This window comes from Mastacembelus armatus, chromosome 12 (assembly GCF_900324485.2).
Source record: "Mastacembelus armatus chromosome 12, fMasArm1.2, whole genome shotgun sequence".
NCBI classification, from domain to species: Eukaryota; Metazoa; Chordata; class Actinopteri; order Synbranchiformes; family Mastacembelidae; genus Mastacembelus; species Mastacembelus armatus.
Window position 1 is genome coordinate 15294779 of NC_046644.1, and position 14772 is coordinate 15309550.

Consider the following 14772-nt stretch of genomic DNA (forward strand, 5'->3'; position numbering starts at 1 on the left):
AGAAGTGTAGTAACTTGCATGGGATTTCTTAGAAATGTACCTCTTTCAAATTACTTTACTTACTTTGATCAGTGAAATAATATCACATTAGGCCATTTCTACCACATACTGACGTTAAAGCTGTCACTTTACAGAGTCTTTGACTAATCTTTGATGCTTTTGCCACTGAAATGTCATTAAGTATGTTGTTCAGACAGAAGTGAGAATCAAAATGAAACGAACGTGATGACAGGCATTAGTCACAGGCCACTTGGACCTTAACGCACAGACTATTTCTGATCACATAAAATGACTTCAGTGAGTGTGTTTGGAGGGGGGTTGCTATCTGCTATCTGACTAATATCTGTCAAGGACATGTCGTAGCTGGGGGAATATCTCTGAGTTGCAGACTGAGTGTGGAGATGGCCATGCGGTATGGAGGTGTCTGATCTGGCAGGAAATCTGGTGGCATGTTTGTGGTTTATATGGAGTGTTTATGATAATAACTGCCTCACTGACACAATTCACAGTTCAGGTTTTTCAGTGCAGTGAAGGTGGTAACAAACCAGCAAATCATAGGCTTTGACTTTAACTTTAACATCTGTTATTTTTATATTTTTTCTTTTGTGAAGCACATGTTATAGCAGACTTATGTATGTGCTATATAACAAAATTTTCATTATTACTGTTTCATGTGAATCGTACAATTATCATATTTTTAAATAACTAGAAACAGAGGAGATTCTTTTTTCAATTATTCATTTCTTGTATGACATAATAAACGACTCAATTTCCCAGAAATCTTGCGGCCGTCGCGCTGAGGTCACTTGTAGAAGCCTGTTGGTTGTAAACAGCGTTGGCTTATATTTACAACCGGCGTACACCGACTAGGCGGAGTCAGTACTCGATATTAAAACGTGGTGCGCTGCCGTCTCCGCCCGTTAACCGGCCTCCAACAACCTCCAACCGTTTCTGAACAAAAACAAACTTCCGCTTTGCAGGTCAAAACAAGAGAAGTGCAGCCGAGGACGAAAAATTTGTGCAATTTGCGTTTGCGTTCATTGGATGAACTCAGGATTTCTTTTGTAAAGTTTACAGACAGAGGTTACCGGTTAACGTCACTCCAGACCCGGTGTGTAACGTTACACAGCAGCAGAGGTGTCTTGTCCTCGACGGGCAAACTACGGTAGGTCAATATGACAGTCTTATGTTGACGTGACCTACATTTACTAACGAAGCAGCCGCATGAGGAGCTGTGCATAACATCTTTCTCACAGTCGCACACTAACCATTGTCTTTAGTATTATCATGTAACTTAGCGAGCTGCTGTTTGTTCCTGGTGCACACAGTGTTCAAAGTTCAAAGTACTAGCTAGTTAAGCAATGGTCCTTTGCACGAACGCAATTAGCTGCAACAAAAACAATTAGTGAAAGCACAGAAAGAGAGTTAGTGAACACGTAAAACCAGTGAAAAATAATTTTGTGTATGTTGCATTTGTTAATTCACTTTATGCAAAGTACAGTTGGTGTGGCCACCTCCACTTCCCTTAGTTATGCAGGTTTAGACAGTGTCAGTGTGGTTATAAAACATACTGTAACTGCAACTGGACAAAAACTGGACAAATAGCCATGAAAAGTGTGGTGGCGTGTACTGATCACTGTGTGAAAATAAACAGTAATTGCTGCCGTAAAGTGACTTTTACTGATGTTAGTATTTTATAATGAAACTCACAATAACATTACATTACATTAAATCTACATGAGACCCCTTTACCCTCTCTACAATTAATGTTGCATTATACTGAGAGGTGTTTGTGCTATTCTGCTCTACAGTCCTTTCATGATGGCACTGGCTGGAGTGAGAGTTATTGAGTTGGCAGGCCTGGCTCCAGCACCATTCTGTGGTATGATCCTGGCAGACTTTGGAGCCAAGGTGATCCGAGTGGACCGGACCAAGTTTTCCAGCGCTTTGGATACACAGGCCCGGGGTAAACAGTCTGTGGCCATCAACCTGAAGACCACCGAGGGTGTAGCCTTGCTCAAGAAGCTCTGTGTCCGCTCTGATGTTGTCCTTGAGCCCTTTCGTAAAGGTCAGACCACATTCAGCAAAACGGACTATGTCATATCTTTCTAGGTAAAACCTTGGTCTGAAATGCAGCTTCTTGCTACAGCTGTCAGATGAACGTAATGCAGTAAAATGTACATGTAGTAGTAGAAACACTGAAGTATTACTACCTCAAAATTGTGCAAATGTTCTTAGTTACTTTAACACCATTAGTCAGAATTGTTGCACAATAGTTTTTTAATTGGATCTTACTAAATTAATAGTCATTAGAGTTATTTTTGGTTTTCTTAGTTGATTTAATGTTATATATTATTGAATATAATATTATATAATGTAGAAGTCAATATAAACACAATGATTAAAATATATTTATGAGTCCATGGGGAAGAGAACCTTGTAGTACTAATCCCCAAAGATCCTTTGATAAACATGTCATTATCATATTTAAAGCTTATACATATTCTGATGAGTCAAGTTTCACAAACTTTGGAGGAAACTAAATTATTTTATTTTAGGATTCAAGTGCTAAAGCAAGTCCCCTGTTCACAAGGTTTGAAAGGGTGAGAAACAACTTATGTCGAAAACAAATTGGTTTTGTTGAAATTCTAGATTATATATATATTTTTTGATGCCCAGGTGTGATGGAGAAGCTGGGTCTCGGTCCAAAGGAGCTGTTAAAGGAAAATCCTCGCCTGATCTACGCTCGGTTGACAGGGTATGGACAGAGTGGACCTTATGCCACTGCTGCTGGACATGATATCAACTTCCTCGCTATGTCAGGTAATAACCCACATGTCTGCTAATGGTTTTGGACTGAGTTATGTAAAAATCTGCTTACACTGCAGACTGATTGAACAGCATAAAGTATTTATAAAAACAATTGGAAAGGCACACTTTTTCCTCTGGGCCTGTATTTTGTTTTCAGCCAAATCGATTAAATGTTTCATGATTTCAGAAATTTAAAAGGAAAAGCTGAATTCCTACTCACTGTCAACACTGAAATTAAACTAATAATAAAGCCAGTGCTGACTTTGTGTACGATTCAACCTTTGTTTTTTCACATGATTTCATTTCCCTACATACCTGTTTATCAGATGGACAATAAATAACATGTAGTGTGACCTTGAAAACCTGCAAGAAAAAAGAACAAACCTTTATCTCATCTATTGATACTACAAATACAGTGGAGGCTCCACACAGATATTTTGTTGGATAACACTTTATCAAATTCAAATCCAGCTTTGAATTCACTTATGTACCTTTAAAAAAGGCTTAACAACCAAAATCTCAAAGATTTCTCATTACCTTTTGTTGGCTGACCAGACAGAAACACTAGTGACGGACAGTGTAATTAATGTCCATAACCTGAACCTCCATCCTAAAAATGAGATGAGCACCAAGTATATGAAATATAATCTGACACATTCAATTAACTTCAAATCTTGAACATCCTAATTCAGAATTCAGATTAATTAGATAGAGATGATCTGTCCTGCTGCCTAGAGGTGTGTTTTAGATCAATGTCCTGTTGAAAAACAACCGATGGTCCCACTAAGCACAAACTAGATGGGATGGCAATGTCACTGCAGAATGCTGTAGGAGCTGTGTTGATGTTTGCCTTGAATTTTGATTAAATCTGCAGCAGTATCACCAGCAAAGCACCTCATTCCACCTCACCCACATCATCCCACCTCCTCCTTAGTGCTTGGTAGGAAACACACATGCAGATATCATCTCGTTCACCTTCTGTGTCTCATAAAAATACAGTGTTTGGAACCAAAAACCTCAGTTCTGCCTTTATTTTTTAAACAGTTTAGTTTTTCAGTTCTTGCAACAATAGGGATTAATGCAACAGTCGTGTGCTATTAGGGCTGTACCATTTAAAAGCATTGCTGTTTGTTTCCTTTTGATGTTTTATTAGGTGACATCAGTGCCTGCTTCATTCACTTACTGCGCTAACAAATTTACCTTCAGGACTGTGGACAGAGCAGTTACTCGGTTGTTCCTCCACCCATGAAGCTGTCATTACATTTTGTGTGACAATTTTGTCTCATTATTTCTGTCACAGGCTTATTATCGCGACTGGGTCGCAGTGGAGAGAAGCCCTATGCTCCACTGAATCTGTTGGCAGACTTTGCAGGCGGTGGTCTTGCCTGTGCCCTGGGGATAGTCCTAGCGCTGTTGGAGAGGACGAAGTCAGGGAAAGGACAGATCATCGATGCCAGTATGGTAAGCTTATTGTCAGACTCCAGTAAACAATGGCAGTGAGCATGACTTACAGAGAAGATAAAATAAACCAGGCTGAAGCAGCATCTGAGGTGAGATTTTACAGTCCAGCTAAGTTACCATAGCAGAAATAATTGTCTCCTCTGTCTGTTTATGATCTGATAAGTCTAATGCAAGAAACCTTTAAAGACATCATCATCAGTCCAATCAGCTGCTGTGATTTAACAGCTATGTGCTTGTGGCTCCTGCTTTTTCTCATATATTGATATTTTTGTTCTTATAATATATTCTCTTTACACTCTGGTGTACCTGTGGAGCAGTTGCCTCACACTAGACTCATGTAATATCATACAGAAGTCTTATGATTTTAGTGTTAATGATTTTTTTTCATCGTGTGTGTTATGAAAACCTGAGATTTCTACACAGTCCTAGTGTGTGTCCTAGTTATTTTTCACTGGTTTTACATGTTCACTAACTCTCTTTCTGTGCTTTCACTAATTGTTTTAGTTGATAATGTTTTTCTTTGCCTCTGTAAAGCACTTTGAATTTCCTCAATGTTTGAACTGCACTGCATAAGTAAGGCTGCCTTGCTTTGCTTAGAAAGCCCCCTCCAAACATTATGCGACTCTTTTCACAGCCTGAGTACTCTTCTAGACAAGAAAACTGACTTTTATGTGTAAATTTGTGGTTTAGAAAAACACTCTTTACTGGCTCATTAATCTGTCTTTAGTTCTTTTTTTTAAAGCCTGTGATTAAGTGCTGGTGCTTTCTGTAGTGATCAGACAAAAGCTGAATCACTTGTATTTTATGTCTATAATATTTGTAGCCTGTTTGCTCCCTAACCTTTTCCCATAGATCCATGTAACTTATTATGATTAATATAACTGATTCAGCCACTAACAGTCAGCAGGTGGGTTGACCTTTCTGTTTTGTTTCTTTTGTATGCACCTGTACATCAATACACATCCTGTTGCTCTGCAGTGAGAGCTCAGAGAGTAGCACATTTCTCTCACATTATTTTGTTGCAGGTTTCATTTTTGTCATACTGCATCGCTGTGTTACACTTTGGCACTAGACTAGTAAGTGGGTGGTGGCACATACATCCATTACTCACCAGAGATAAATTAAGGATATTGCTGGATGCTGCATCACTGTGCATGTTCTCAGTTACATTTTGAATGCACTTGACTTGTAAAACAGGCTTAGTTAAACTCTTCTCCACAGGCGCTAAGTGAAACACAGGGTGGTGTGAATATGCATATGGATGCAGAACTCTGCTTCTCAAGTGTTGACACCACTTCTGGGAGTCATTGTGTGTGATGCACTGTTCTTCCAGTGCTGTGTGGATGGTTCCCTAGACAATCCTGGGTGTACTTTAGTTTATCAGCTGAGGTGTTTATAGAATTTTCTGTGCTACTTCTTAATATTTAATTTATTTGTTTTATTATTTTTAATCCAGTGTTCACTCTGTTTTTTTTTTTTTTTAAGCACTAGTCTTTGTGACAAGATGACATGGTTAAAGGCTCAGTATAAATTCAATTATTAAGGAAATGACCAACATAAATACAGTGTGTTTGTAGAAGATAGTTGAGCTGTTCTAGACAGACAGTACTTTGTGTTACTTCTTCAAATATTTAACCCCCCTTTGGTGATCAGGCTGTTATTGTTTCCTCACATGATTTTAGAGAAGTAGGACACAGTTCATGATAGTTTGCTCTCACTCAGTTGATTGCAATTAGCAGTTCTAATGTATCCTATTTTCCTTATCCTTATTTTCAGCTAAATATCGTGCTTTATTTTGATTTTGCTGTCCTTTATAATTTACAAGTTGTCGGAGTAATTCTGCATGAAATAAGAACATTATGTAAAATCTTCTGACCTCTTTTCTCCTTTTCTTCTCTCTAACCATCCTCAGGTGGAAGGAGCAGCATATGTGGGTTCCTTTGTTTGGAAATCCCGTAGTATTGGCATGTGGAACCATTCTAGAGGAGAGAACTTGTTGGATAGTGGCGCACCCTTCTATGATACCTACCAGACTTCAGATGGAAAGTACATGGCTGTGGGTGCCATAGAACCGCAGTTCTACAGAGAACTACTTAAGGGTTTGTAGTATACAGATTGGAGGCATTTTGGGAAAGTGGTCAATTTTGTCAGTTGTGTACTGTTAATACATATTTGACAATTTATTGTTAATTGCAATGTTCTTTGAAGAAGTTTTTTTTCTTGCTTTCTGCATATAATTCCCCAGTATTAATAAAAAAAAGGGATTTTACAGAAGTGATTCTGAAATGCATGAAGAGATGATGATCACTGCTCTGTGATGTTAGTCGTTCTTAATGTTACATCACATTTCCTTTTTCTTTTCTTTTCTTTTTTTCTTTTTTTCTTTTTGTTAGGCTTAGAGTTGAACGCTGGGGAACTGCCTGATCAAATGAGCGTGAATGATTGGCCTGAGCTGAGACGGATCTTCACAGAGTGTTTTGCTGCAAAAACTCAGGTGGATTGGTCAAGGATTTTTGATGGGACTGATGCCTGTGTTACACCTGTGTTGTCGTTTGACCAGGTGAGCTCACATCCACATAACCAGGAAAGAGCTTCTTTCATAAAGGACTCCAGTGGGGAAGAAAGCCCCCGGCCAGCCCCTGTTCTCTCTCGGACTCCTGCAGAACCTTGCCTCGCCTCTGATCCGGTTATTGGAGAACACACAGTTAAGGTCCTACAGGAGTACGGCTTTACATCAGCAGAGATAGATCACATGTTAGCAGCAGGTGTTGTAGAGTACAATGCTGTCAAGGCAAAGCTATAAAGAAATAAGCCTAAAGCTTGTTTAAAAACCCACACTCACACTATCATTTAGTGTGAAGATTTGGGGAAGACCATGTTGAAGAGCAGGACATGGAGAACACTACGTTGTCCTGTGGACATAATTGACATTAAGAACCGATTTGGACAAACAGCAAAGTAAAACAGATGCAACTGAACATGATTTAAGACCTACAAGTCAAATTGTGTCTAACATTTCTCTCTAAGATGACTATAATCGTACAGAAAGGAAGAGGAAAAATGCATTTCCTTATTTTTAAGTTAGAATGAGAGGGAAAAAACTAAAAGCATCAAATATTTTCCTGTCTATGTATTTGCATTTATTTTTTCAGTGTGAGCAGACTGAACATAGTCCACATGCTTCTAGTGCAGATGTGCCTTAATGGACAAGGTAAAAGGTCATGCTGTGTACTCCTGTTCACTTAATGTGGTTTGTCCCTTTTTTCCATTTGAAAAGCTACCTCCTATTCTTATAGTGCCGGTACTGTCCTTGTCCTTAGCTGTGCTCTTTAAATCACATAGTACTGAAATGTACTAAATGTTCCAGCTCAGTCAATCTAGTTTCCATGTACCAAAAGAGGTTTGTGTTTGTTTCTTTGTGTAATTGTTTTTCTGATCGACATTCTGTGTGTGCAAGTTCCCAAAAAGTAAATGGAAAAGACAGAAATGGACAGTAGCACTGAGGACGAAGGACTACGTCCCCTGTCATCAATCAGTTGTCAGAAGCTGGCATTTCAAACCAGAAGACTGCACACACATAAAGAGCTCATGGCTTCAGGTTTAACCAGTCTGAAATGAATTACAGTAAGTGAAACTGTAGTGTATAATTTCCCTAAATAAACTGTATCACAACAAAAATAGTAAATGTACATCACTAGAAATGTGAAGTGTGAAACCTGCCAATAATGCAGGCTATTGGTGTTTCAATAGATCTCACAAAATGAGACGAGATAATTTCCCTATGGGATTAATAAACTTTCTAATGAATTCAAGTGGCATCTCCTTTATATACCCACCGTTGGCAGCTCCTAGGATGAGGCAAAGGTTCAAGTGGAAGCTAGTCACACTGGGGCAGACAGACACTTATGGTTTAGTAAACATTAAGCCATTTCTGTTTATTTCTGTCAGCTTTGCCTTTTAAGGTGTTTACGGACCACAATCCACTGACTGTTCTAAACTCACGAAAGTTTCCCAATCACAGGATGATTGGATTGTGTCTCTTGTTGCAGTTTATTGTTGCAGTTTATTTCTGAGATAAGCAGTGTAGATTTTACTAAAAACAGTATGGGTTCTAGTCAGAAAACTCGTTTTAATAGTTTTTCGGAGTCATCTGACAGCGATGCGAGTGTTAATTCCACTGACACTCTCCGGGACATCAACGACCAAAGTCGTGCCGCCCAGCTCCAAATTAAGACGCTTCAGAAACAGTACCGCGAGAAAAGGTGTGAAACAATGAAAGAAAGAGAAGAGGCTGCATGGGACAAATACAGCATCCTTGAAAATAAACTGCAGAAGCTCAGGGACAAACTCAAAAGTAAGGGCTGGTTGGATGCAATGTACGAAAATACGAAAACATTTTTTGAAGCACTGAGCCGTGAAAACCACGCTCTAAAAGTAAAAAATTAAGGCGCTTACGAAAAAAGAATATGCCGTAGCAGAGGTGCAAGCCATGGGGTACGAAAATGAGGTACTCTTAAGTGATCTTACACACCTGCTGGAAATAGTCCCACATGATCTTGATTTCGAGGAACAATATGCTGCAATGGGGTCAGAAACAGAGGCGTTGAGTCAGCAGAACAGGGACATGCAAGATGAAATCTCTGTACTCAGGATGAAGTATCAGCAAAACCAACCTTTGTATGACTCCTACAGGGCTGTAAAAGCTGAGAGGGAGTTTCTTAGCCAGCAGAATGACGAATTAAGAAATGAAATTCAAAATCTGTACAAAGAAATGCTCAGTGAAGAGGCTCTGCGGGAGATGAACACTGTAATCAAAGTGTCAGAAATAGCATGTTGCATAAAGAGCTGCAGGAGCTGGAAAAAAAGATTTCACAAAAAAGAGTGTGGAAGGAGAAAAATGACAAAATAAGTGAAGAGATAGAAGGCCTCGGCATAGAGAATTGTGCTCTGCAGATCCAGATCGATACATGTAACAGCAACATCCAGGATGGCAAAGCTCTGGCTTCCATGAGACAGCAGAACAACAAACTTAGGAAAGAACTGCAGAAGCTAAAGAAAAGATGGGGCAAAGAAAAGATTTGGAGGACAAGTGTACTGCTATGAAGGTGGAAAAGGATGAGATTAGCAGACGAAACGGTAATATTGAGGCAGAAATCCAAGAGCTAACTGACTTTTAAAAAGCCCTAAGAAGCTGAAGTGTGATGTGTTGGCATCACGTTTCAGCTTTTTAGTTTGAAAGTTGTCCTGTTTTCTCTCTCCTCTTCCATCTCCATGTATCATCTGGGGTGACGCAGTCGTCAGCACTGTTGCTTCACAGCAAGACGGCCCCAGGTGTGGATGGCATTCACACTTGGGGCTGTCCTGTGTGGGGTTTGCATGTGCCTTCATAGATTCTACCCGGGTGCTCCGGTTTCTTCACTCAGTCCAAAGAAAAAAAGACTAAATAAAAAAATTAAATTGACCTGAATTGATTGGTGTCATGATTGAATAAGAAATGTAGACCTGTTACAAATGGCAGTGTTGGTGTGTTTAACCACAGACTGAAATATCTCACAATCTATTGATTGGGCTGCCATGACATCATGTACACAAAATCATGGGCCCTGAAGGATGGGTGTTACTGAGCGTGGTGATCCCCTGACTTTTCATCTACAGGCACCCATGGATGGATCTGGGTCACCAGATGTAGGCCTGGTTTACTGCACGGTATCTTTCACTGAGGCTGTTCCAAACTCTACATTTAAAAAGTTCACAGAAGAGTTTACTGTAAACGGTTGATCAGCATGCTGACCTGGGCAAACTTTCACATATGGAGTTGATCCTTTTTCTTTACTGAGTTCAAACTGGTAAGCCTTATAGATAATCTTTTTGTGTTTTTGCCATGACTGTCTTTTCCTGACTGCTGCTCTGCTGTCATGTTGTGCAGGTAGGTATAAAGGTTTGAAAGTTTGTGTGTTTCACTTTTTTTTTTTTTTGCAGTTACTATTGTCTGCAGCTAAATATGGAGGTTGAAAATTAGATAAATCTTCTCTGTCATAAGCCTATGCCTACAGCAAGTGGAGCCTAAAGACCTAACTTAGCAGAGTATTTAATTCCTGTGTGTTTTGCCTGGTGTAAAATTGGGTCTGGTTTGGGCCAAACATTTGCAGTCTCTGGTGGGTTCAAAGATAGAGCTGTGATTTTAGTATGAATTTACAGGTAACTAGGTTACTGTTAAACCTCTTTTAAGATTAACTGCTTAGAAAGCTGCCTTACAGTGATTGTACACAGAGATTAGATCCCAAGACTCAGAAGTAAGTAAGAACCAATCCACTCGGGGTACAGTACGGTCTTATCACCTAAAAAACCATGGCTGGCCTCCCGAGGCTCATGGTATTCTTGCCCCTGTTAGATTAAGACTTTGCTGACATCCAGAAATGTGATCATGGTACAGTTACAAAGCTTTTGTGTGCGATGTGAAATGAATGCATTCCTGAGGAACGCATACGTTGCCCCATTTCTGTTGATCGTTTATCTAGGATTCCATCCTTCTCATACAAGAGCAATGTAATTTAACATCTTAAATACAAAATTATTTTTAGGCTCAAACAGGAGTTGACAGTTGTGACCCCATAAAAATCTGTCTAGTTGGCATCATTACAGATAACAGTGAGTAGGCAGCGGTTCTCAGGATGGTATCAATTCTGGTATCAAATATCTGTTTGAGGTCCAAAAAAGTCAAACTATCAAATACTTTCACGAATAATTAATCACTTTCAGTCCATTTAAGTGGTAGACCTTTCCATTTAAAGACCTTTCTTCTTTCCATAAATCATCTCAAAACAGCACAGATTTATCTTGTGACCCCTTCAAGGGGCCTGGGGGCATCCTCACAGTTCCATACGAGTTAACCAGCTAATTCTTTCAACACCACAGACAAGATCCAGTAAGTATTGCAGAGCCTGAGGGTGTCAACCATTGCTGCACAAACCTCCTCCACAGTACAAACAGCAGAGAAAGTCTTCCTGCCTGCCAACATCAGGCTTGTAATTTGCAATAACAGGTAATAAATGAGCCTCTGATGAGAGATGGTTTTATCCTCAGCCTTATCTGGAAAGCTGCATGATGCAACAGTGAGCTAGTACTGTATATCACATATACTGATGTAATAAAATAATACTGTGCAACATACATCATATTCTATGCAATGCATAAAAGCAATACTACTAGATAATAAAAAACATTGCAGAAAATGTTAACTTTAATTTCTCAACATAAATTTTAATTTGGTTGACTGTGGCCCTAAAGGACAATTATATTTTATACTATATACTGTTATATTCTATAACATATTATATAGGTTTAGGTAAAAAAAATGTAGTTAGCAGTTAGTTATATTTAGGATTCAAGAAAGACTGTTTTATTTAAATGGAAATGAACACACTGTGCCTAAAGTCACTTCCAACATGTTCTGCATTACACTTAATATATTTTTCTAACCTTAATTAAGTGCTATGAGAGCTGCCTAACGGTAAACATGAAGAAATGGGCAAACCGACACTGCAAGATCAAATATTTGACCTTAACTTGCAAGAGAGTTAAGTAGTAATTTTGAGATTTTACAGAATAAGAGTGACAGTATTGAACACTGAGCAATAGTGAATATTTTTAACTACCTCCGTCACTGTGGGAATCAGATTTCCAGTTACTGGGGAGGGCCTTTCATCAAAATCCTTCTAAGAGACTATGGGAACATGGGAAATGTCAGTTTTAAGAGAGGATCGTTGATTTGTATTGTAATTATTTAACTGACCTGGCTAGTAAAATGCCCCTGCTTCAGGCCTTTTCTCCTGATAGTTCTTCACACCATCACTTCACAAGGGCTCTTCTGTGGATGGCTACAGCAGCACTTTAAGCTAATCAGGTGATGATGCATGTTCCATCAGGAGAAAGGAACAGAATGCCAAGGTCATTTTCCATTTCTGTTAATCACTAGCTATTCTTATTAAGGGAAGGATGAACATGATTCATCGCCTCTGAGACTGCACAGCATGCACACAGTGACATACATGCACACACAGACAGAAGTTAGGTGACATACATGCATGTCCATATGCAAGAGATACTGTTTTCTAAAATCATGCTGTAGATTATTCAATTAGATGGTGGATGGAATATTATACAATTATGTTATAATTGACATACTGGTTTTGATTTGTCAAAAATGCCATGCAAGGAATATATTTGTCATAAATACAACATCCATTTTTAACTGATTTTGTGATTTTTAGAGATAAAATTGTTTCCTGCAGTCTCCTGGTCCATATTTAAAGTACGTCTCAGTGGAATAACTGTGCAGTTTTGAGTGTCACTTAAAATCATACAACAAATGAAAAAAATTCTAATAAATAGCTCCCAGTCAAATATGTCCTCCAGCTAAATGCATTTCCATAATCACATTCAAAAACGCCCACATTCCACATGGCAGTTAAATCTAAAATCCTCCTATTATGACACAATATGTGGTGACCCTGGTGGTAACACATGTGATGCTTCAGACGTTTTTTGTGTGTCCTCCTCCATATGTCTGCTGCTCTGCACAGTTCAACTTCTATATAGTATATTAAACTATGGTTAAAGCCTGCACTTATCTCACGCTATATTCTTACAGTCAGCTGCCCTGTGTTAGGCTCTTTCATAGCAGGAGTCAGGTGTTCAAAGTCACACCACAGAGATTCCCCACATTCCTGCATGCCTCATACCACTACAGAGAATGAAAAAAACAACACCGAATAAAGCTGACAACTAAATTATCTGGAGGGAACAACTTTAAGGACAGCAGCAGGACAACCAACTGCACGCTGTGATAAAGATGCTCATTACAGGCCACTCTATCATCCGCAGGTTGCTTAGTGACAGGCAGAGTACCTATGACAATACTGGGAATCACAAATATCCCATCCACACAGTGCAAATTACTACATCACAGCACTGCCTGAATAAGTATAACCTACACAAAGCATAAATGCTACTGACAAACAGGTAGACATGTTCAATACTCTAAGAGCACAAAGAGATAGTGGTTGTTCTTTTATTAGTAACCCCAAAAATTTACAAATCAACACAAGAAAATACAACAAAACAACATGTGGCCACATAATGAATTTAGAAAATATAGTACAATATTGTTATTAACGTGATGGAGAAACATGACAAGCCTAGCTAATCTACATGGGCTTGGTATCATGACCTTAAAAGGAAAGTTTGACATATTACTTAACTAAAGTTTGTTGAGTGTACTGCTACTGTACCAACAAACAAATTAGTCAGTGAGGCTTTAAAGTGCTGGTAAGGAGATTTTTCTTTCATTCTCAGAGCCCAAATGTACCATATATGCTTAAACTGCTTGATTTGTCCAACCACCAGCCTAAAGCCCAGGCAGCCAATATGCAAATCTGAGAAGCTGGAACCAGATTTTCACAAATTTATTAGGCCTTTAGGGACACACACAATACCTTTGGGTGGCAAACAGCAAACAAACATCATTTTTTGTCTTTATTCTATGTGCTGCATATTCATGCTCATTTGTGCTTAAAACAAATTACCTCGCAGCAACTCCAGCAGCTCAGTTTTAGCCGTGGCCTTAGGTTTAATCCGTCCCGATTGTCAACAGTTCTCATTTGGGGTATTTGTTCAGTAAAATCTACTTCCTATGAATCCCTCTGAAGTGTTTAAATTACTTAATCACCTTGTCCTTGACAAGGTCTGTTGCTAAGCTTTTCAAATGCAATTTCATGAATGAATCAAGCACTACAAACTGTACTCTCCTCATCTTAGACACAGATGTTTTGAAAAAAATGACCTTTTTAAACCTTCGAACTGTTGGGCTTTCTGCTGCTTCAAAATTCTTTTCTTGATATTCATCATGCCAACAGCAGTCATTAAAAACATACAATTTTAACATTCTGTACTAAATACATATTTTGTACTGAGCGTAGTATTTCAATAACTACAGAGCTGCTCTGAGAGCACTAAAATATACACATATGATCTGCAGGGGATGAGGTTGATTAGTCATGAGGCAACGTGCAATAGAATATCTGACAATTTAATAATTTCAAATGAATCATTTCAGCATCACTGCATATTTAGTTTCCCCATTAATAATAAAAATATTATTTTATATAAATGCCCATATTGATTGACAACTCATTTATAATGCTACTGATTGTAACAGTTAATTCTATCCTTGTCTTGACTGAAATTTTTTTGTTTATAGCCTTTCTTATGTTTGTGTGTTCAGCCGTACTTTCATTTAATATGTGTTTGACATAAAATCTCAATCTGAAAAGTAGTCAGTCTATAAAATGTACAGTAAGATGTATGAGTAGTATAAAGTGTTGGAAAATGGGAATACTCACAGAAAGTGACACATCACTCCAGGCTGTGCTGTCACACTACTTAGCATGAGTTCTCAGCTCAGATTAATCCACTGGGACCAGACTATTGCAAAAAAAAAAA

At 38.7% G+C, this 14772-nt stretch overlaps 1 protein-coding gene across 1 annotated transcript; it reads left to right on the plus strand.

The window, feature by feature from the left end:
• Positions 1-900: 900 nt before the first annotated feature.
• Positions 901-7950, plus strand: amacr (alpha-methylacyl-CoA racemase). The gene is made up of 6 exons (XM_026298405.1): positions 901-1165; positions 1812-2068; positions 2680-2823; positions 4112-4272; positions 6185-6371; positions 6666-7950. Exons 2-6 carry the CDS (start codon positions 1819-1821, stop codon positions 7073-7075), a joined length of 1152 nt encoding a protein of 383 aa, XP_026154190.1. The 5' UTR covers positions 901-1165; positions 1812-1818; the 3' UTR covers positions 7076-7950.
• Positions 7951-14772: the final 6822 nt, after the last annotated feature.

Bases quoted from the DNA above. Each gene is read 5' to 3' on its own strand.
- amacr (XM_026298405.1), top strand. From the start codon at position 1,819: ATGATGGCACTGGCTGGAGTGAGAGTTATTGAGTTGGCAGGCCTGGCT. The intron at 2,069-2,679 runs GTCAGACCACAT...TTTGATGCCCAG, and splicing joins CCTTGAGCCCTTTCGTAAAG to GTGTGATGGAGAAGCTGGGT. The intron at 6,372-6,665 runs GTTTGTAGTATA...TCTTTTTGTTAG, and splicing joins CTACAGAGAACTACTTAAGG to GCTTAGAGTTGAACGCTGGG.